General features: G+C 48.1%; 1 protein-coding gene across 3 annotated transcripts; it reads right to left on the reverse strand.

The window, feature by feature from the left end:
• Nucleotides 1–4204: 4204 nt before the first annotated feature.
• Nucleotides 4205–15228, reverse strand: PROK2 (prokineticin 2; the record flags this gene model as incomplete). Of its 3 annotated transcripts, XM_081276223.1 has the most annotated exons (4): nucleotides 4205–4955; nucleotides 6105–6167; nucleotides 11771–11896; nucleotides 15113–15228. In XM_081276223.1, the coding sequence occupies 4 exons, from the start codon at nucleotides 15206–15208 to the stop codon at nucleotides 4851–4853; spliced, it is 390 nt and encodes a 129-aa protein (XP_081132349.1). In that variant the 3' UTR covers nucleotides 4205–4850. The 3 variants fall into 3 exon arrangements, with proteins under 3 accessions (XP_081132349.1, XP_081132350.1, XP_081132351.1); XM_081276224.1 differs by lacking the exon at nucleotides 6105–6167; XM_081276225.1 differs by lacking the exons at nucleotides 6105–6167; nucleotides 11771–11896 and having other exon boundaries at nucleotides 15113–15208.
• Between the last annotated feature and the right edge of the window lie 9037 nt (nucleotides 15229–24265).

Here is a 24265-nt window from a genome sequence, read left to right on the forward strand (position 1 = left end):
ATCACCTGGGACTCAGTTCTGCCACCTTCCCCAGTGCGTGGTCACTCTCTGGGCCCAAAGACAGGCGCAGGGTTGGGTCTCTGCTCTGGGGGGGAAGAGGGGTGCGTCTTCTTTTAAGTAGGTAAGGGAGACCATGGCTGCTCAGGGCATTCCCAAGAATTGGAGCCCCATGGCCCCACCCGGGCAGCCACAGGCCCAGCTCAACCTAGTGAGCAGGAGAGGGGGGAAGACCTGGGGCCGTGTGGGCGTGGGGGACCAGTGGGCGGCCCAACAACAAATTGTGAAAGAGGGCGGTGTTCGGGAGAGAGCTTCCCAGACCTCTTTCCCAGTCAGGACCTCCTCCCCTCCAACCAAAGGCAAGAACATGAACAGAGAGGATTAATATTAATAATAACCAAACTAGAGCACCGCTGTGGGCCACCTTCTGCTGTCCGCCTCTTCGGAAGCAGGGTGCCACCTTCCAGGATTTTATACAACTATTCATTCGTATGCACATTCGGGTCCTGAGATATTTTGCTCCTACATTTGAAACTCCAATTTGGGATTTTCAAAAATACATATGAGAGCCGACGTCTTGGGTCTGGGCTGCGGCTCAGTGGTAGAGTGCTTGCCTGGCAGGCTTCAGCCCCTGGGCTCCATCCCCGGTACTACAAAAAGGAAAACATGTTCAGGAATACAGGCAGCTCAGTGAAGGTCCTGGGTCACGTCTGCAGAGAGTCACCATTACCAGAAGATGGGCTGACATCATTGATAGCACAGCAACGTGGCTGTCCTGCCCACCTGGGAGGGTGCTATGGCTTAGATATCGTCTGTCCCCACGGTCATGGCTGGCAGTACTGGAGGGTGGTGGACAGTAGTAGGAAGAACTGGGTCATTGAGGGTGATGCTCTTGGGACAAGTAGACATGATTCCCATAGGTCTACGGTTAGTTCTATGGAGAGGGCTGTTATGAAAAGGCAAGCAAGACTGGCTCCTTCCTCCCCTATCTCTCTGGCAACATGACCTCCCTCTTCACCATGATGTCATCTGTCATGACAGGATACAGGGAAAGATCCCCTCTTCAGAGCTGGTGCCACACTGCTTGGATTTTTGGTCTCCAAAAGTATGAACTAAGTAAGGCTTTTTTTTTAATTTCTTTATAATAAAGTTCCCAGCCTCAGGTATCTTGTTATAGCAATGGAAAATACACTGATACAGATAGCAACTAGTGGGCCCTGTCAAGAAGGTACTGAGTTGATTTGCTTAAAAATAACACAGAAGGGATGGAGGTGGGTGTTGAGCAGTTAGAAAGGGAACAAGTTTGTCATTGAAATGATAGAAATAACATCTGTATGACAGACAGATGAGACTTCCTTTTTAAAACTTGCCTGTTTACAATTTTCCATAATAAAAGTTTCGTTGATTTGCTTGTTTTAAGAATGAGCCAAATGCACACATGCCAGGCTTAATCACATTTATAAGGAAACTCAATTTGGGAAACTTCTCAACAGTTACTCAAATCTAACTTAATAAAACACAATTTCCCCTAATTTTGCTTATAAAGCTTTTGAGTCTTTGTAACAAAAACTTTTTTTCCCCCATGAATTACCCACATTTGAATCAAGATGAAGAAAATTTGGACATAAACAACATGGAAATTTGCTTGGAAGTACAATCTAAAGATGTGAAATCATTCACATGTGATCGAGTTTATTTTATCTGTGCCTTTGCCTTGAACTTTAAAGAGAAACTTATGAAAAATTTCTTCCTGGAAACAAAGTAAGCTATAGATAGAGTTGAGGGCTGGGGATGTGGCTCAAGTGGTAGCGCGCTCGCCTGGCATGCGTGCGGCCCAGGTTCAATCCTCAGCACCACATACCAACAAACATGTTGTGTCCGCCGAGAACTAAAAAATAAATATTAAAAAAATTCTCTCTCTCTCTCTCTCTCCCCTCTCTCACTCTCTCTTTAAAAAAAAAAAAATAGAGTTGATCCATTTTCCTTCACTGGATTTGCAAACAGTGTGAAACATTTGCCTTTCACGACTTTGGCCACAAAATGTTTTGTTTTTAATGGTTTCTTTTTGTAAGGGGGGGGGAATTTTAATATTTATTTTTTAGTTTTAGGTGGACACAACATCTTTATTTTTATGTGGTGCTGAGGATCGAACCCAGTGCCCCGTGCATGCCAGGCGAGCGCATTACCGCTTGAGCCACATCCCCATCCCTGTTTTTAATGATTTTGCAAAGGTGTAACATTTTATGTATTATTTCACCTTTTGAAAGTGAGGTAAAAATGTATCACTAAGTAATATTGAGCAGACACAGACAAATTTTAGATGAAACCAGTGGTTCTCGTGGAGAGGGACATCTGTCCTCACCTGCAATCTCCCTCACAACATCTGGAGACTCTGTCAGTCATCCCAGCCAGGAGGTGTTGCTGGTGTCTGGGGCAGTGGCCAGGATGCTGCTGGACACCCTAGACACAAGTGTGGATAGACACTCTGCCTGGGGGGAATGCATACCTGCATCACCTGTGAGACCTTGCTGTGGAGGAACCTGCCTGGTGGCCCTCCTGTCTGCCCCGTGGGGGGCGGGCCATGGTGCAGCCTCACACCTCTGGGCAGGATGGACAGCATGTGAAACCCCCAGGGGTTTAAAGACACCAGGTATTCATTCCACAGAACCTGGCCCCGCTGTCACGCACCCCGACTTCCCACTGTCTCGCTTTTAGTCTCTGGTGTCCAGTGCACACTTTATGGACCACACTCTGTGCTCCTCTGGGTGTTACTGAGTCTGCTGGACAGTTCTTTCTTAACCTGCTATACGAGCCACACTGTCCACCCCTACAGGTAACCAATTTTTTACAAACTGGGTCGGGGTATGTGAAAGCAAAATTATTATCAGAGTTGCTGATGTTTTTCTTAACTTTGGTGAAGATGGACCCTTGACCCAGTCAAGTTTTCACTCCTTACAGAGCAGGGTGTCTTCAACACGCTATGAAAACCAGTTGACCCAGATTGCAAAACTGCCTGTTTCTTTACCCATAATTCCACTTGCCCATTTTTTTCCCCCAACCAACTTGCTAAGGGATGTTTCTTAAACACAGACTTAACTAAATCAAAAACAACCATTCTCTGACCAAGCGTGGTAATTAGCACAGCAAAACCGTATACATCGATGGGGCATGAGGCGCCAGGGGCAAAAACACACACCATGTACTGCTGTGAGCCCTGGCCAGGTATGTAACTACAAAATGCACATTTTTATTTATTTATTCTTTTAATGGTTGGTGGGTTGGCGCGGGGAAAGGCCAGTCAGTGGAACACATCTGATATGTTGTTTATTTGTGACGTTAAGTCAATTTGCAACACTTGGTGGGGTTTTCGAGGCCACGTGGCCTTGGCACCACTGTGCAGCAGAACCCAGTGCCCTGCCTGCCCACCCACCACACAGGCTCCATCACAAGAGCTCCAGCACAGGGCTGACCCTTGGTCCATGCCAGGCCTGCTGCTCTGGGATGTTGCAATGTCCCTTCATACTCCAGAGCTTCACTGAAGCGCACCTAGTTTATTTGTTGGTACTACCTTACAATCCATGCAAACACCATGCTCCTGGATGTAAAATAAAAACGCACATCACAGGAGGATAATTTTTTGCCAACCTTGGAGGTGTCTTTGCCCATTTTAGCATGTGGCCTGTACAGGAATGTGCTTGTAAGAAAAATGACAACCAGGAGAAAAGTGAAAATAGAGTCTTAAAGTTAAATCAAGTGCCGTACAGTACTGCCATTATTCTGATACAGAATTTTCACACAGCAATATTGACACACGTTACACAGGACAGGATATCAGGCAATCCATTGCAAAAGAACTTCTGATGGCAACAAAGTTTAGATTGTAACAATACTGATTTAGAAATGGTAGCTAGAGAGCTTTACACTGGATTACAATGAGTACTTCTTCCCCCAGTGACATGTTTTTTAGAACATCTCTAATGAGGGGACTTTTTAAAATGTAAACTTCATAAAAAAAAAAGGAAGAATACATGTGCTATTGTATTGGAAATGACTTCTTTAACTCAAGAAAAAAAACCCAAATCTAGGAATCTGGACTCGATCCACATGGTTTCCCACTGATTCTGGCCTCCCCAGTTCATAGCAGAACTGAGGCCCATCAGGATGGCCGGGTCCAGGCGGCTTCCAGAGGCTTTCCCAGCCCCCACTGCTGAGGAAGAGTGTGGAGTGCCTGGTTCTGGGGTCCCCTCTTGTTCTCACTGAAGGATCCAGTGGACAGCTAGGCTCTCACCAGGGAGTCCACCAACAGGACACAGGACACAGAACTCCCTCTTAAAAATGCCAATAAGGCAGAGAGGGAAATGGGGAAGAAACAGGGCCTTATACATCTTTTAAGAGACAAAGACCAAAGTGTGTGTGTGTGTGTGTGTGTGTGTATGTGTGTGTACACTGTGTGTGTGTGTGTGTACGCGCACACACACGCGCGCACACACACACAGAGGCAAGGATGGAGCAGGGGGGTGGATAAAAAAGAAAATGTTCCTGTAACAAAATACCAATTATTATTCCCATTTTTATACAAGTGGGTGAGTTACTGGCACTAACAAAGCCAAACCAAACCAAAACCCAACAGGGAAATGAGAATCGGTGCAGTGATGCTCTGCTCTTCACATTTCCATCCAAAATTAAAATTCCCTTTCAATGGGGTAAAAAAAAAAGTCACTGAAAAATCAAAGATGAAATGTTACTTGGAAGCCGGGCGCTCCTATCCGGCGCTGCTCGTCGGGCAGGATCCCAAGTCGGGCTCCGCAGGTCTCTGGACCCTGTGCACATGGAAAGTCCCTTCTCTGCAGCCATCACTTGTGGGCTAAACAAGTAAAGCGGTTAAATGAAGTCCGCACACAGGCCAAGCCCGGCAGGCAAGGGCAGGTGTGGTGCATTCTCCGTCCGAAAAATGGAACCTGAAAGAAAAAGGGGCACGGAGTCAGGGGACCAGCTTCAGAGCCAATGAGCCCTGGAAGCCGCCTCTCTGAGAGCAATGGAGCTTCCTAGGTGCTCTCGCCGTGCGGTGCGCGGGACACTCAGTGCCTCCTGTCTGTGGTGCTTTCCATCCTTGCAGACACTCGTGAAGATGGAAAAGGCTTTAATCACACCTATGTGACAGGTGAGACACTGAGGCCCAGAGTGAGCTCAGCAAGCCGTCGAGGTCACAAGGCTGGACCTGGGGCTTGGCCTCCAGCTGGACCCCAGACACCAAGCTTTTGCCTTTCCCTTTGTTTCTTTTTAGTGTCCCACTCCTGAAACCCCTAAAGAGGAGCCCAGTACTCGGGTCCTGGCCACGCCTATTCAGTGAGCAGATGTCAACGCATGGCCAGCAAGTCACATGTCAACTCACACCTCTGCCGTGGACGCTAGGACTCAAAACACCGAGGTGAAAGAGGAAAGGAGCAAGATGATGGGAAGAATCAGGTTCGCTTTGCAGAAATGGAACCAACTGGCCCTGGCTTCAGCTGGCCCAGCAGAACAAGGTCTACTTTGTCCCCAGGGGCACCCTAGGGGCCTAGCTCAAGTCACCAGTGGAGCTGGGGAAGAGGCTCAGCCAGAAGCTGGTGAGTGGTGGTGCGCTATGCCCGTGGCAGTGGGTCTGCTCAGTACAGGTCATCCCTAGAGCAAGGAGGGCCCCAGCCAGCTCTCCCCTGGAATAGGGCCTTCTTCACCTCCTGCCCGTCTTGCAAGTGCTATGGAGAAAACCTAACTCCGGGCCTGGAGATGTGAGGGGCTCAGGGAGATGGGATGTCAAGCGGCTCATTCAGGGTGAAACGAAGGAGGTGAGGATGCTCCTGTAGCTCAAGTAGGTGGAGACCTGTGGCCCGCCTGCTTCGAACCCAGGGCTTCCTCCCGTCAGGAGGCCTCATCAAGTAGGAATCCACTGAGCAGGTTTCTGCCTCACAGAGAGGTTTCTGCCTTTCTGTCCAGGGCTGTCCTTGTCAGGGCAGGCCACTCCAGCCCCGCTCCAGGGTCAGACTCATGGGTGGACCAACCCTGTGGGTGCAGCCCAAGGCTGAGCTCTGGGCGGGTCTCTCCTGGCACCAGGCTCACCTCCTTCTTACCTCCTTTTTCCTTCTTCTTCTCTTCCTCTCTCTTCTTTCCTGCCTCCCATTTCCAAAATGGTTCTGGAAGGGTCAGGGAGACGACTGAGATCAATACACACAAAGGGAAGGACGGGAGGCAACAGGAGGGCAGGTACGTGGTCAACCTGGGCCTGGCATGAGCCGCGGTGCCCTCTGGCCTGGGGACACGTCACCTCTCCTGGGGCTCTGGCCACACCATCTACCTGCAGGCACACTGCCCGTTGCTCAGCCCAGGGCTGGTGCTCAAAACGATTCCATCACTGTGTGACTCAAAGGGTGCACTGCAGGGACATCTGCTGCCACCAAGCTTGGGAGGAGGTGGGCACAGCTGTGCTGGCCGAGGCCATTCAACCCTGGAGCTTCCTTTCAACAAGCCACCTAAACTCCTGCCCAAGCCAGGACCCTCTTAGCAGGGGTGGTTCTGACGGAGAGATACCAGGCTCTCTCCAGACACCTGCTTGCCACCAGCTGGGGGGGGGGGTGCCTACACCTATAGAGAGGGACAGCAACGCTGCCTGCATCCTGAATGGCCATGACAGCCCCTCACAACAAAGCAAGGTCTAGTCCCAAGGGTCAAGGGTGCTGGGGTTGAGGAGCACCGACAGCCCATCCAGGGAAAAGGAGCCCACAGAGAGCACGACACCTCCAGCGGCCAGACAGCTGGGGAAGGACACGCCCTTCCTCCTTCCTTCACCCAGGAATGCCCCACATCAGGGCCGATGACAGGTGCTGGGGACACAGCAAGGGCTGAATGGGAAATGACCCGTCCTCCACGTAGGACGGATGGCGGGGAGACCGTGGCTGGACCTCAGCACCTCTGAACTCCCTGAGTGGGTCCTCGCGCCTTGTCACACTGATCACAAGGGAAGCAGCAAGAGGAAAAGCAGCACCATCCAGGGCCCGGCTCAGGCCTCAGGAGGCTACAAGGACAACGGTCCCCAACCCAGGGCCAGGTTTTCACTGTTTTGAGCAAAGGGCTGCTTCTGGATGCCCCCAACTGCGGTCACCTAGATGCCAAGGGGAAGAGCACCTCATCGCTGGGTCCCGTTCCTTCCCAAGTTCGGGCGTTGGCTTCCCCAGGCCCTGCCTCTCTGTCACCACGCCCTGACTTCGGGTGCCAGTGGGACGGGGGAGGGCTGTGTCCATCTTACTGTCTTTATGAGCTCTTAGCCCCTGGCCTGGTAGACAAGTGACACTCAAGAAAATATTTGTTACAGGCTCACCAGCTCTGCCCCAGGCCTCCTGTGGAGACTGCGAGCTCTTTCCTGAGGGCCAACAGGTGACCATCTTAGGGTCCTGGTGTCAGTAGGCCCAGCGTGACTGAAGCTGCCAAACTCAAGGAGCAGAGGCACTGCAAAACCGAGGCTGAGGCCCCTCATTTCACAGCCACATGTTTTTTTGCGAAACTTTCAAAAAATACCTTTGCATTCTTTTTCTTATTAAGGACACCAAGCTTGCAAACGTCAATGTGGATCTGCTGCTGGGGACCTTAACACAGTGATTAGATCAGACCGAGCTGCAGGTCCTCTTCTCATTCCAACCCTGGTGTCTGGGTTCCGAGACCCAGCCTGGCTCCCCCTCCTTGCCCCAGCCTTGTACCAGGCACCAGCCCAGAGAATTTCCCTCCTCCCCTTACATCTTGGGCTCCTCGGGACAGAGCAAGACTTCTGATATCCCCACCCAGCAGGTGCGTGCCCATGGCTGGACTGGCCCATTTGCTTCTAGATCCACGTGTCACATGACAGAGCTAACAGGTGTCTTCTCACACAAGCTCCAGAAAGTATTTGCCAAAGGTGCATATTTGAACCATTCAGCCCAAACTTGATGGTTTACTCTGGAATCAATGGATTGCTCAATCCAAGGTCTCAGAGCCTGCAGATTCTAGAAGTTACCACTGCAGAATGTCAAACATGATTTCCCTTGTTTGTGGTACTCTTAAAGAGAGAAGAGGACCTCTGTGAAGGCCAGGTGTGGGGTTCGGGTAACAGTGGGCCTGAACCGACACTGAAATCCTGTGTGTGACACTGGACTGTGGTTCAGCAAGATGCTCCCGTCAGGAGAAATGGAGCCAAGGGTGCATAGGGCCAAGGTCGAGAAAACCCAGGTCAGACGAGGGCAGGTTTGTCCCGCAAGTACCTGCTGATTTGAACCTGTAACCATGGTTCAGGGTGGACGGTGGTTCAAGACATGCCTGACAGGGAAAATGAGGACATTGGCATGTTGTGTTTTCTTCTACCTGTCACTGATTTTTAAAGTTATTTACTCAGTCTTTTAGCTCATATTCTGAAATTGTGTTTGATGTTTGGGCATGCAATGGCTTTAAAAGTGAAACCACTCATAATTTTTTAAGTCTACAATAAATGGTTTTCAAAAAATGAAAAAGTCTCAGGTTTGTTTTTTAAAAATTTCCTCAAAAAGTGAAATGTATAGGTCAATTTTAAAATGACCTTAAAAAAGCTTACATAGTAGGGGCAAGGCCCTGGGTTTCATCCCCAGCACCAGCACAAAAAAACATTAAAAGACTAGAGGCTGAGGCAGGAGGATGGTGAGTTCAAAGCCAGCCTCAGCAAAAGTGAGGTGCTAAGCACTTCAGTGAGACCCTGTCTCTACAAAAAAATACAAAATATGGCTGGGGATGTGGCTCAGTGGTCGAGTGCCCCTGAGTTCAATCCCTGGTTACCCATCCCCCCACCAAAAAAAAAACAATAAAAGATTAGAGGAAACAGTTATTTAAATTTTTAAGTTGGAAATATTAAGCAATAAAATATAAATATTAATCACATTAATCCAAGTAGGATAGAAAATCTGCCATAAACCTTGTTCTTCAAGTATTTTCATTATTTTATGACTGGATTTTATTATGAAAATCATAATACAAAATAAAAAAAGTATAGCGACTAATAGAAATTCAAATATTTTTTTAAAAGGGGAAATATTTCCTGTAGACATGACTCAATGTCATTTACTGTTAAAAATATATTTTAAATGAATACCTGTTTGAAAAGCTATTATTTGCTTAAAAGTATGTTTTGAAAGCAAGTTGTTTCTTGATGGATTTATTTTATTCTATTTTTAAATTATCAAGTGTAAAGTTAAAAACTATGCAATTATAAAATGGCAGCTGAGCAGTGACCGTGAACTCTGCAGGTCAGCTGGTGCATTTGAAATGACGTCCCCTGCCCTCGATGGCCATCCATTGCTACCCACAGCCCTGTGGCATCCATCAAATATGTTTGTTTTGTTTAGCACATTTTGACGGCTCACAGCCACCAAACAGTGTCTCCATTGTCCCCATCCACTAAGGGGCACTAAATTTTAGGATACCACTGAACGCATATCCGAGGTTCACCAGGGGTATCTACAGGAACAACCTTCTTTTTCACCTGTTTTGAAGGGAATGTAACAGAGAGATATCCTGGAAGAAACTAGATTTTTTTTTTCTTTTCCAAATTGGCTAATTTCATCTGTAACAAGTCTATGACTTACTCTTACATCATCAAAGTGACTTTGAAAATGTTAGTTTCAAGACAGGAAAAAATAAAAAGTTAAAATTGAGTCCTAGAAACACATTTCAAGTGGACAACTGAATGGGGGCAAAGTTAAAGTCTGACCCCAAGCCTTGTCTTTCAGTATCTGTGTTATTCTGTCACTTCACTTCACCATGAAAACCACAGTCCCTTAGTTGAAGATTTCACTATCAGACTGTGATGAAAACCAAACGCTGGAGGTCCACGTAGGTGACCAGAGGCAGATTCTGTTTGCTCTCTGGTCCACGTGACAGTACGCCTGAACTTGGAGTTATCTATGAACCGGGGATAAGCGGCTCCCATTTGGAAAGCTCAGCAAAACCACCGGGCACCAGTGCCCACTGTGGAGGGTCAACTCATCCCCCAAGCACATGGATTATAGTGAAGTCAAGGGGCATGTGGTCAGGTCCACCAGGACCACGGAGAGTCGGGAGGAAGCCAAGGTCGACGTGTGCCCCCGAGTGCAGACTGCAGTCTCAACTAGCTCCTGAGCCCTGTGGAGGCTCCACTGTGACCAAAGTGAACCTGCTTCTCAGGAGTCAGTGAGTGTGAAGAAACACACACACACAGCACTCAGTGTGGAGTACCTGGCACGTCACAGCCCTCGACAAGCGGCCACCATCAGTGGTACTAGCACACAGATACACACGGTGTCCTTTTCGGAAAGGACACCAGATTTTAGGGTCTAGGGCAAGTGGAGTTTTTCCAACACTGCATGAAACAAGGATCCTTCAAGGCACAGGGCGAGAGCAACCTTTTCATGGCCAACAACCTAAGTGTACCCAGGATGACTCACATTCAGTACATGTGATAAAAAAATGGGGATCGATGCCCAGGGCACAAGGCCAGCTTCAGCTGCCCGTGGGGAGTCTGGCATTGACACGGACAGCTAATCGTTTGCAACCTTTTCTGTCTTGAAATGACTAAGAATAAAAGGTGCATGTCATGCCTTAAAATGACAGTCTTGCACGGTGAAACCACAGGCAGGAATGGCCCCAACGTAACAGGAAACATTTCACAAGGCAGCCACCGGAAAGCCAGTGGCCAATGCAGCCTTCAGAGAGGCCCCGTCAATGGGAATCTGTCTCACAGCTCACAGAGCTGACCCTTCTGCCAACAGGCTGCAGGTTATTTCACGATGTTCACTCCAAGATGGATTAGAGGAAAGAGGTCTCATTCTATTGCAGTTTGAAACCCTAACTTGCCTGGTAAAAAGTAAGAGAGAATGTGCAGTTCTATCTGATTTGAAGACACTCAACCTGTTTTCAAATGAGAGTGTCCAGAGTTCTGTCTCCATCATCTCAATTCCTCTGGACTGCATTTCACTGACCGGTGGAACCAGGAGGGAAACCAGAGGAAGTCGCTGCAGCCCGGCATCCCTGGAGGGCATTGCTGACCCATCAATCTGAAGGCAAGGCCCCTCCAGGTCCACGAGCTTCTCTGCTCCCTTCTGCTTCCTGATGTGATGCAAACCTGCTGGCCCCTGCAGAGGGTCAAGCCTGCAGCCTGGGGACCCCACCCCTAAAGCCTTGTGCAGACACTGCTACACTCCCATGGCTACCCTACACATTGTCAATAACTTTCCAAAGCATCATTTAGATTACTATGATCGAACTGCTACATGAGCAAGGAAGTTGGAAATGTGCATAACACTAATCTCTACAATGCACCCCACAGATACAGAGGTAAAATTTAGAGCTTTTAAGGTACAAGGATAATGGTATTACCCATGATTTCTGAAATAATAACAACCCCCTCCACCACAAAGGTCATTCTCCTGTGCCTTATCAGCGGATTGGATATTACAAGTCTTTTCAAGAACTTCCATACTGTGGTTTCTATAAAGATGCATAGTGGAGTATCCTATATATTTTGTCCTAAATAATTTCTAAGTGAATTCGCATGGGAGAAGTTATTCTGATGAAGTGCCTCTAATTCTAGGATGTGGATAGGAGAAGCCTGGTTCTTTGAAACGAAAGGGGAGAGAAAAGAGAGTTGTCTTCCCATTATCATCTCTCCTGACTTCCAATTTCAAGCAAACTGTCCCCAGTTCCCGTCATACAGGTCTTTCTCGGGGTGGCTGGGCAACATAAGAGAACCCTTATGAGGCCAACTGACCTTCCGAGTCAGCGGGTGGCAGCTGTCTCCCACTTTGCCCATCGGTGTGCAGATCCGGATGCTCTTAACCCAGATGCTCACAGCGCAGCACATGCCTCCGCCACACTGGGGGTCCTTGTCGCAGGCCTGAAATGCAAGGAACAAACAGATAAATACAGACGGCGGGAGAGACTCAGGGTGGGGGAATCTAAAATTAGAAGGGAAATGCTCCTTAAATATCCAAATGCTATGATTTTAAATAACCACACACACACACACATATATGTACACACACACACACACACACACACACACACACACATATATATATTTAAAAAGCTTCATCTGCTCACACATATCCACAATAAAATCTGATCAGCATAGATTTTCAAGAGTAGACTAAATAATGGCCTACACATCATGAACCCTTTAAACAGAAGACTTTTTAAAAAATAAAATCAGCTCTCTTCTTCCAGAGCTTGATGGCTGAATTGGCTTTAAGCTTGAAGAGTGAGTCTATATTAGTCTTAGATGGTATGTGGCCATAAGGAACTACATAAATCGAACTGCAAGATTTTATGACTATTAACTACAGAATACATTGGGCCTAGTTTTGAAAAGAGATTTAAACGGTTTCTAAATCTGGCATGAAGCACTCCAGACCCATAAAGGCACTGATGTAAATTTTAGACGTGTTTGTTTTTCCCTTTCAAATGTTTGCATTTTGGTTCATGAGGCTTGGTGTTTCTCACACCACTGTCGTGACCCCACCATCTCCTCCTTAAATGAAGAGATCTCATAGGTCGAGAATGGACAGTCAAGCCTCTTGCCTTGTGCGCCTCCTCTTTCAGATGAGCAGCTTGTCAAGTGGAAATGAGTGGCTTAGGGTGTGACTCTGTATTTCACAGTCAGCGCATCCTACAGATTCAAAGGATTAAGAGGTGCAAGTAACAAATGCAGTGTCATGGTAGTAACTCGAAGCACATGCTCCCAATATAAAAACCCAAGATAAATACAAGGACTCAGCTATGGAGGAATTTCCATCCTCCGCTGAACAGAGACAATGAAGTCTTTAATAAAATGGATCTGAAGAGTGATTATTTTTTCCTAAAACCAATAAAAAGTGGGATGCTTTGTCTAAATGGTGTGCAATAATGGGTTTTGCTTGTGATAAGGTAAAAGCATCTCATGCTATACGTGTAAGAGCCTACAAAGGCTATAATTTAGGCACAAAGTTAAATGTGCATTTATTGTAAACAACTAAAACAGTTCTTCTAAGATCTCAGTTTTGGGCCAACCATGACTTCTCAAAACATAAATATATGTTTTAGCATTATTTTTCATACATGTTATTAGCATTATTTTTCACTAAAAGTGAAATATCTTGCCTTAAAGTTTATTTACTTCCTCCTTTAGAATTTTCTATTTAAATTGAGTATGTACATTGAAAACTACAGTTTTCACTCTGGATGGTTTGGATTTCATGGGACAATATCCAAACATTTGTACGTGTGTCAGAAACACCGTGTACATGATTTTCACATTCCGTAAGTGAGATGTCCAGTCGACAAACTTTTCCAATATGTTTTAAGAAATCTTTATGGACATATGAATCAATTTCAAAATACCTACATATATTGCTAAAATAAATACTTTGGGTGGAAGTCTCAGCCAGTATTTTATTTCAACAGATGGGTGATAGCCTGAATTCTGAAGCCCCACCCACTCTTTTTAGAGCACAATAAAAAAGCTAGCCAGAATCTTTTAAACCTCAATCAATCACTCTGGTGTTTAACATTCTCTATATATGTAATATATCTAGAGAAGTCACTAAGTTTTTCAGTTGAATCTAGGTGGTTCCTGTCAGGGAGACAAAAATGACACTTTATTGCCACGTGGCTTTAGAGAAAGTTTTTTTTTTTATAACTCTTTTTGTAGCACTGAATTAAAACAATAACAACAGCCAGCATAGGACTATGTATCAAGCCAAGTCTAAATCTCTGTAACAGACAACCAAGGTGAGAAAATGTTCTTTTGTAATGAAAAGTTCAGCTCTTGGACAAAACTTAGGAAGAAGTAGATAAATTTATCTATTTTTAATTATCTGTTTCCTAATGCCCTTCATCCGTAACCCATGCAGACCCATTCAAATAGTGCTGTCCTGTGAATAGAACAAAAAGATACTTATATTGCAAAGGAACCTTGGACACAGGATTAGTAGACATTTAAAATGAGCCAGCAGGGAAGAGGGAGGAGAAAGTCTCCACAATGTTTCAATTCTCATGTGTCAAAAAACCCCCTAAGTCCTTTTGTTCAGCCACACAGACTGGCCACTGACAATCTATACAGATAATTTGTTTAAAAAATACTCTAATAAAACCACAAGTTTATAATTAAATATCTTTTGGCTCTGACCAAATGCTGTCAGCACTGTGACCTATTAGAACAGAGAGTTAAGCCTTACTGCATTTCCCATTTATCATCATTTCAAATACATGTGTTATTTAAACACACAAAATGCACTTTGATGTTTGAAGTAACTTATTGAAATAAATGAATTTAATGCAATGAAGCAAAATACTTTAACACTTAGGAAAAGAGTGGAACACGGGCACAACCAGCAAACAGCAGCGGTTTTGCAGTGATGATGGTGAACTACAAGAGGCTTTTAAAAACTGTGTGCTGTAAACTCGTTCTTCAGATTCGCCTAGGGACAACGGCTGCGAGTAGGAGAGGACTGAACTAGTGGCTGTTTCCAAAGCCACTCAGGACGCCCTCTGGAAGTTGACACGTCTAGTGGCCCAGACTCCATCATCAACGGGACACTTTACAGGGAGAACCTCAAGAATCCAGGAGAAGAGCCTGCGATTGCACAGACACAGCCCTGACCCAAGTGATTTCCAAGGGCTCTTGTGGAGGACACCCGGGGAGCAAAGTCCTTCCATGCTGGACCAGGACCCCGGGACCTGGGGTATCCCTCTTTCCCTCTTGCTCCTTTGCAACTCAGGGAGGGGCCGTCATTAAAATGCAAGGTTCCAGCTGCAACTCGGAGAAAAGTACCTGAGAAGGCTGAGAAAGAAACTTCTTTCTGCCAGACAGACAGACGCGCCAGACAGAGGAGCACAGAGCAGGCTTGCGGGGGAGCGGGGTGAGGTCGGTGGGAGCAGCTGGTGGCGGAGGTGGCGGGTGACCACCATGGCTGGGCAGGGCACTTTCCCCCGTGCGCCAAAGGCCTTCCCGAGCAGGTGTCCCGGGCAGGTGTCCCGCTCGGGCCACGCTGCCCGCGCGCCCTGGGCTCCCGTCCTGCGCCTCCCTGGGCGAGCCCCGGCATGCCCAGGCGACAGGTGCCGGCGGGCGGCTTACCCCGGTGATGACGGCGGCGTCCCCGGCGGGGGGCATGAGTAGCAGCAGCGGCAGCAGCAGCAGCAGCAGCAGCGGGACGCAGCGCGGGCTCCCCATGGCGCCCCGGGCCGCGCGGCGGTTGGGGCGGTTGCGGCGCGGAGAGGAGCAGCGGCGGCTCCCGCGAGCCTCTGGCGGTTATAAAGGCGAGCCCGTCGTGACTCACGCCCGCCCGGCAGCACGCGGGCACGGCGCGCCACACGCCCCGCGCGCCCCGCGCCCACCCCGCGGCCCGCGCCCCGGCCGCGCACGTGCCGGCGCCCCGCGCGCCCTCGGGTGCCACGCTGGCAGCGCCCTCCACACGCGCCCGGAGCTGCGCTCCTGGGGTCTCGGAGACGCTTGGTGGCTGCCCTGTTTCCCAAGCCCCACGTGCCAGCGCCCGCCACTTGCAGATCATTTGCTCTGCAGATGTTAGGGAGCGCCTAGTATGTGCCAGGCGCCCAGGACACAGGGCGCGCGGGCCGGGACACACCAAGGCCCCCAAACTGTTCCCGCGTTCAGCAAGTGGGCTCCAGGCGCCCACTGTCTGCCAGGTACTGCACCGGCTCTGTCCCATGGCAGAGCAACTTAGCAGAAAGACAGACAACCAACAAACGCCCTGGGAACGTGGAGGGCGGGGCCGGGGTGGGCTGGGGGAGAACAAAGGGAGCGCAAAGCACCCCTAATCTCACACCCGGACGACCAGGGCATGCCGAGGGGTTGGTCCTTAACAGCTGTGCAGCCTTAGGTCTTTCCTTTGGAATGCCTTCCCTCCTGCTCACATCTGTACCCAGCCCTCTGCTCCCTGATCTCCTCACCGCACTCTTTCTCTCTGCAGCTTCGCGCCAGTTCCAGGCAGAACAATGCAGACCCATGCCAAGGGGAAATGAGAATGCCTGGCTTCCTGTGCCAGTCTGGGGCCCCCTTAGCCCCAGGTAGGCAGCTCGCTTGCTCTTGAATTTTCCAGCCTAGGAAAATCTCTCTTCAGTTTTTCAGGACGCCATATGGCATGACTGTGATACTTTTACTCATGCCAACAAGAACTGTCTACTGGGTTCTAGACTTCCACGGAGAGGACCAGCCACAGACGTGCACCCCACCTCCGACCCTAGGGTCCCGCGGCCCCCTGTTCACCTTGACAAAGTAGGCATTGCCACACCAGACCTGCTGGCTCCCTGGTTTTGGGATGCCCAGATTTTCCCCAATGGCCAGGATCTCTGCTTTCCCCTGTCCCTTAAGGACCACAAGTTGTTGAAAAGCAGATGTGTCTTTCAGCCTCTTTAATAAATGCAGTAAGGAGAGCTGGGACAAAGTTTCAGACTGTGGGGCTCCCTCATGCCAAAGCATTCAGACAAACTGCAGGGGAAAAAAAATTAGAAAAGATGAGGCAATTATCCGAATGTCAAACAGCTGAATATTTAAAAAACCAAATCTGACTGACTTCTAAAGCCTTTTTTTAAACACGTTTTCATGTTTGAGAAACATCCTGGAACAGAAAACACAAAAGGAATCAACCTCCCCCCCCACTTTTTTTAACTTTTAAAAAACTGTTAAAATTGGATTCACAGTAAAATAAGTGGAAACAGTAGCAAGTGGCAGACTGGTGGAAAGTTTCCTTCCAGTCTCCATGCCAACGGGAGCACGGAGCACTGCCGGGTAAATGCAAAAACCAGTCCACGGAGACTTCAACATTCCTGCATTTTTTTAAAATAATGGTCTATTTCATATTTTATACTATTAAATTAAATGCCAGGTTGGGTATTCCCTGCTTCTCCAAGCCTAGAAAATAGGCTCTGTCTGCATAGGAAAAAAACGGATTTCAAAGTGGCTGGTTTCTTACAGGGCTGTTGGGAAAACCATCTTCATAAGGCTGTTTTGAAATAAGGTTGGAAATACTTAAAAACAGGGTTGGTTTGTTTTAATGTTGCTTCTTTGTGGACTCTTCTCGGCCCTCTTCCCTTTCTGGGCTGGGGATCAAACCCAGGGCTCTGCACACGCTAGGCCAGGGCCCTCACACTGCGCCACATCCCCAGCCACCCTCTGGGACTTTTAATTGTTTTATTGCTGTACAGAAGCAGTGAAGGCTCTTGATACAATGCTTTGAATTGGTGGCCGAGTCAGAAAATTGAGTCTGACTTCAATTCTTACAAATGGAAAGATGAAAGAACGAGTTTGGATTAGTCCATAAAATAACCTAGGAAGACAGACCTACCAACAATGAAATCAAAATTGAAGAGTCGCTTTCTGTTCTGTTCTATTACCTCGAATGGTTGATACTGCCCCCCCCCCCCATCATGGAGCCCAGGAGAGCCTGCAGGAGGACCAAACCTATCTGTTTGGGAGTACAGACCTGCATCCCCACGGTGGCCGAGGCTTCGCTGAACTGAAGGCGTGATCCAGCAGGGTATGTGCTCATGAGTCAGGTGGACCTGGACAGGAAACCTCTGTGACCACTGGGCAAGCCCCTTGACCTCTTTCAGCCTCTGTTTTCTCCCCTGTAAAAGGACAAAAAAAATACTAGTCTCATGGGTTATAGTCATGGGGGTTTAAGGGAACAACCTTCATTGGGAGTTTAAGGGAACAACACCTGTAAAATACTAAGCACAGTACCCGGACTAGACGGGGAGCCCTGTTAGGGTTACCTCTTAGTGAATTTTACTACTAGGTCTCTGCTGGAAATTTTAACCAACACTGATATAGGTCTTTTCCAGTTTGCTCACCCAATTAGATGCGCACTCCTGATTAGGACTCGTGTCTAATTTCCTGCGAAAGCCTCTTGCACACAGCTTAGAGATACACATACAGCCAGCCCTCAGGAAATAACTGGTGGTCCATAGGAATATATTATTCTGCAGCGGGAAGTCTGGAGACAGGTTGCAAGCAGACAGTGCACAGTGTAGATAATTTAATTCACACAAATCCACTAAATGTCGTGGGAGAGAAAGACACTGGACCTGGTGCAGGTGAACTGCCCGCCACTCTGTTCAGATGACGCATGACTGAAACGAGCTGAGGTGGCAGACAAACCCGTCTCAGCCAGCCACTCGGCGGCCCTGGTTGGTGAAGACTGCATTTTAACATGATGGACAATGTAGGTGGTATAGTAGGTTAAGCTGTGTCCCCCACGAAACTATTTTCAACTCCTAGCCCTTGTCACCTGTGAATGTAACCTGATGTGGAAGGAGGCAGATGTGATCAAAGGTGAAGGTGGAGGTGGGACTGGATTTCAGTGTGTGGTCCAGTGACTCAGGTGTCATTATTAGAGGAAAAGGAGGTTTGGGTGGAGTTGCAGGGGAGACCCACAGAAGGGAAGGCCACCTGAAACTGGAGGCAGACATCAGAGGGACACATCTACAAACCCAGGAGCACCGGCATTGCCAGCTACTATCAGATCCTGGAAGAGGCAAGGATGGACTTGTCCCCAGTGTCTTGGTGAGGAATGTGGCCCTATTGCTGGACTTGTAGCCCCTAGGATCATGAAAGAATACACTTCGGATGTTGAGAGCACCCAGTTCTGGTAAATTCTACGGCAGGTCCAGGAAGCTCCCACAGGTAGGCAGAGCTGGAAGGCACTTCTGCTTTTAGTGGCACTGCCTGGAATTGATGTCTGTCACTGTTGCTGACATATCAGTGGCCGACACAGGTCATGTGACAGCCTGTCTTGAAGGAGACGGGCCAGGCAGATCTGCAGGTTTCTCAGGTTTGTGAAGAGAACCACAATTTTCTGAGCAGCACTGTACCCTGAGGAGGAGGGTCCTCCTGAGCCAGCTGGAATGATCTTAGTAGATACTGTTACAAATGGTAACGCTGCTGCCGCCTTCCCATTCTTCCTATTTCAGTGCTCCTTACACCAGAATCATACAGAGACTCTGAAAGAAGAACACATGTATGAGCTGAGGTTATTTTCATCTAGGCAGGTAGTAAACCACCATTTGTTCATTCATTCATTCATTCATTCATTCATTCATTCAATGAGGATTTATTTACTAAGCACATAATTATATGCCAGATATTGAGCACAGCATGATGGGAGGTATTCAATCAATGCTCACTGACCAAATGACTAAAAATATGGAGCAGGGCTGATGGGTGGCTCCTGCGCGTCCAGTCAGGAGTCAAGAGGAAGAGATGTAACTGATTCACCCAAGAATAAAAATGAGTGGCGTTTGCTGTTGGTGAAGACAAAGGGTGAACAAGGCAATGTCCATGGGCCTTGAAGACCTCACTGGGGACGCTGGAGCTGAACCTGGGCCTGGAGAAGGGCAGGCACACAGCCCTGGGCTGCAGAGAAAAGGCTGAGCTACAGATAAAGTTCTGGCCGAGAGGTTCCCTTTGGATTTTCTGTTTTTTTTTTTTTTTTTTAATTTTTTGATATTTATTTTTTAGTTTTCGGCAGACACAACATCTTTGTTTGTATGTGGTGCTGAGGATCGAACTCGGGCCGCAGGCATGCCAGGTGAGCGCGCTACCACTTGAGCCACATCCCCAGCCCTTCTGTTTTGTTTTAATTTACTCTTTTCATATAATATAGCCATAATGGTAAAAATTCAGAACAGGGGCTGGAAAAATGTGACCTCGGTCTATTTTCGTAAATAAGGCTTCACCTGGACAGTCACATCTGTCCTGTAGGGTCCTCAGCAGCTTTGATACTACAATGGTGGCACTGAGTACTGCGATGGTTGAGGACTGGTGAGTGACATTGCTGGGCCTGAGAAAGCAAAACCATTACTGCTTGGCCTTCACAGACAGTTTGCTGAATCCCATTCTGTCTAATGAACAGGAGCCTAGTTTCCTTACTGTCCTCAGGGCAAATGTCTTACCCCTCCTTCTCTTGGTTCTCTTGTGAGGTCTACGCTGGGGCTCTCTCTGTTACTCATGGAAGTCACCTTCTTCTTGAGTTCTGGGGAGTTGCCCAAAGTTGTCAGTGGATCGCAGTCACCTTATCCTGTGCACACCTGCTTCAGTCGCCAGTCACACAGTAGACGCTCAATAAATACTTGTGGAAAACTTTTCCGTGGCCTCAGTAAAGAGAACTTTTATTATTCTTTTAGATGAAGCTCTATTTTTAAAAGTGATTTCAGCTTGCTTGAGGACTTACTTTGTACGTGTCTCTCTTGTGGTTGCTGTTTGTTCGACTTCTGATAATTACAGCATAATAGGTGGGCCCGGTGATTTCATAACTGGATCCTGTTGGTCTTTGTGCAAATGATGTTTCATTTACATGGGTTCCAAAAAAAAAGTAGAAGAGCTTTCTCCTTGTTTCTTCACCTTTTATCCTTTATCAGGGTACCATGGCTTTTCTTGTTAACGAACCCATAATATCTGTCTGAATTATCTTTTTCAGATAATAACTGTACTTTAAATGTGACAATATGAATTGCTTTTATAATTCTAAATAAGCCATCTATTTTAAAACCGAGTTCAATGCTGATGATTTCTCTTTATTTAAAAAAAATAAATCACCAAGATTCAATTTGAAAGCCAATTGTCTATGGAGGCACTAAAAATTATTGGGTCTATTCAAGTGATAATGTACAGTAAAGTTTATCTATTTTTAAATAGTTGAAATATTAATCCAGGAGAGAGCGTTTTCATAAAACAATTAGCACAAGATGCATGAGGGGTCAGGATGAGCATCTGGTTCTAAGAGCTCTGGGTTTTATTCATTATGATGCTGAATGTATTTAATATTCATTTTTACCATTGAAGATGGGCCTTCAGGCCAAAGCTTATGCATCATGTAGTTTATTCAAAGGAAGATTGTTATGCAAATCTGTAGCATATTTGGGGACTTTCCAGACAGAAAGAGAAAGTCTCATAGAAAAGAGTTTTCTTAAGAACCAGGGCCAGGTAGTGACCTCTGTTATTTCAGGTCCAAGCGGACCAGCTGTCTCACGCAACTAAGCTCCACTTAGCAATTTGGTTTCCTCCCTTAGGTTTGAAGGACGCTGATTTCTTAGAGAGGGGAAGCACTTGGAAGGAATAAGAAGACATCTGGGTGTAGGAAATGGTGGGCATAAAAAACCTTAGGGTACAAAACAAGGATACAAGCTCCTTTTCGATTTCGCAGGGTGAGCCTTCATTCACCCCCATGCACCCTGTACCCTGTGGGTAGCCACTCTCCTAATCCCTGGTTCCCAGAGGAAGGTGAGTTTTGGAGAGATTGGCTGTTTAATGCAGAATCACAATGAGGAGTAAGAAGTGGCGCTGGCCCCCACTGGGCTAGCCTGCACTCCATAGTTAACTATCCTCAAATGGAAAACTCAAGGTAGCCAGTCAACGCCTGTTGTGTGCGTCTCCCCCCACCTCAAACTGAATCCGCCCCCAACAACTGGAGGCCAAGGCCAAGGGACAAATGGCAGACTTCTATAAATGAGAGTTTTTGTTTGGGGATCTTTATTCCCCAGAGAGACCCCCTGAGAAACAGGCTGGTGGAGCTGCTTCCCTGGGAGGGGGTGGGGCCAGCAGAGTTCCTGCTGGGCATGGCCATTGTCAGGCTTCTAGAGGGGCCTGGGTTCCTTCTCCCTCAAGGTCAGTGGCCTGCAAAGGTTTCCAGGTCAGCAGAGGAAGGCTGACCCTGGGCTGAGGACTCCAGCGCAGCATCTGCAAACAAGGGCTTCTTCTTAGAGGAGTACTGAATTGTGTGACAGATATATATATATATATATATATATATATATATATATATATATAGAGAGAGAGAGAGAGAGAGAGAGAGAGACAGAGAGAGAGGGGGGGGGGAGGGGGGGAGAGAAGAGAGGAGGAGAGACAGAGGCAGAAAGGGGGAGAGAGGGAGAGAGACACAGAGAGAGAGGGAGAGGGAGGGAGGGAGAGAGGGGGAGAGGGAGAGGGAGAGAGAGGGGGAGAGAGGGAGAGACAGACAGAGGGAGAGACAGAGACAGAGAGGGAGAGAGAGAGAGAGAGGGAGGGAAAGAGAGAAAGAGAAGGAGGAGGAGGAGGAGGAGGAGGAGGAACAAGAACCACAGAGGGCAGTCCCAGGAGAACGGTGGCCAGCCTGAGGGGTCCTGGTGGGAGGGAGTTCCTCCAAGCGGGTCCCTCTTGACCCTGGGGAGCGGGACAGTCAGAACACACAGCCACTGCTGCTGGTTCCTGCAGCCCTGTGATGAGGGACCCCAAGGGCCTTGCTGAGGAAGAGGCTCCGGAGCAGAGGCCGGGTGCCCAGGGAGGGCGTTCATCTGACCAACGCTCTGCCACTCTGATTTCATAACCCAAACTGTGAGACTTGTCACAGGCTCTTGGCTTCCCCTCAGGTGGCTCTGACTGAGCGTGCCGGCTGCGGGGGACCTCGGACCACCGTCAGTGGATCAAGAGGAGGCCACCTTATGAGGCCCAGCCTGAGAATGGGAATGTCCTCACCACGCAGCCCACACCAGTGTGGCTTGCCCCAGAAGACCAAGGAGCCAGGGCGTGTGGCAGGAGTGCCATCAAAGAGTGGGATTCGACATTCCACTTTAGTTGCATGTGCACAGCGGCCGGCACCGTTATCAGTTAAAACTCTTGCACACTCGTAGGGGCTGGTGAACAGCCTGAAAGGGCAGGAGACAGCGAGCTGAGCCCACAAATAAAGGGTGACCTGCTCCCAAGGAGATGTGTTGGCCTCAAAGCATATTAAGCAGTTCTGATAAAATGATGATAGGAAACATCAAAATAAGCACTTGCTGGATGCCAGGATTGGAGCGGAGTGTTGAACACTCTTCATCTCATATGATCCTCCCACCCCTGGGCCACGATCATGACCACGGTGGACAGGCGTAGAGCTCCCGCCATGTCCCAGGCCTGATGCGAGACTCCTAGGGGTCTGCTTCACTGAGCCCTCGCGACCCTGTGATGTCAGTAATAATACTGCCCATCTGTCAGCTTTGGGACTTTGAGCAAGGTCTGAAAAGCATTTCTAATTGACACATACACATGTCATACTTACAGGTGTGACTTTTTTGGTAGAGAGACTTACAATGTGTCACGATCGAATCAGGGTCATCAGCATCTCCATCTCTCCAACGTGATCATCTCATTGTGTTGGAAACATTCCAAATGGGCTCGACTACCTACCTTGAAATAGGCCTCCGGCTGCCGAGCTGCCCATGGCTGGGACGTGTCCCTCCCACCTAGCTCAGTGTGGTACCTGTAACCCACCTGGCCCTTCCCCTCCCATCCCCTGTGCAAATTTCTTAGCATTAGGAAAACTGAAATGTACAATCTATGCCTAAAAGAATAAGATGTATGAGAAACATGCTCACCTGTCCCAACCCGAAGAATGGACTGAGAGACCAAGGTACAGGGAAAGCGAGGCTTTAATGACATCTGTGAGACCAGGTGACTAGTGGCTAGGGACTCCCAGGGCGTGATGAGCAGCAAGTTTCCTCACCTGGCTCCTTGCTGGCTGAGTGCTGTGGGGTGCACGGTCTTCCTGGACGTCGCCTAGGTGGTCCTGTCTCCTGTGGGGCTATTTAAGGAAGCATACCTTTAGTTGTTCCCACTTCCCTTTGTTCCCTTGTGGCAAGACAGACTTCCTGGGTGAATGCCTTCTGACACACCTGCAGTTCTTCTTTACCTAAGTTACTGTCTCTCAGCACAGAGACTCTCTCTCTCTCGGTCAGGTCAACCCCTGCCCCACCTCCTGTTTGTGGAGGGCTGTTCAGGTGCGTGGACTGGTCTGCCACATCTGTAGACTGTGGTGCTGTTGTACAGGTCAACTGCCTGTCACTTTCTACTCTGCTCCATTTCCCCTCCAGCTACCTCCCCGACATCTCCATTTCACACATAAGGCTAATTGCTGTACTCTGAAATGGGCCTTTGGAATTTCCGTTTCTCACACACACGAGCACATGTAAAGAAATAGCAGTAATCAAAACAACATCAGCACCACGTGGCCACGCCCAGCGTTAGCATCAGACACCACCAGGATGCGGAAGCCCACCCACGCCCTCCCCAAAACATACTGCTCCTTCCCCCGAGATCTGAACACATTCCTGTTTTTTTTTTCTGTATTAACCATCTCCTAATTTGGCTTCCGTTGTTTTACCAGTGACATTCAGACCCCCCCTCAAAACCGAAGCTCTTTCTCCCTTCCCTCCATTCCACCAACGACTCTGTGCCCTTCTTTTTCTCTGCATTCTG

The sequence above is a fragment of the Spermophilus citellus genome (assembly GCF_964194105.1).
Source record: "Spermophilus citellus genome assembly, chromosome: 19".
In the NCBI taxonomy this organism is placed as follows: Eukaryota; Metazoa; Chordata; class Mammalia; order Rodentia; family Sciuridae; genus Spermophilus; species Spermophilus citellus.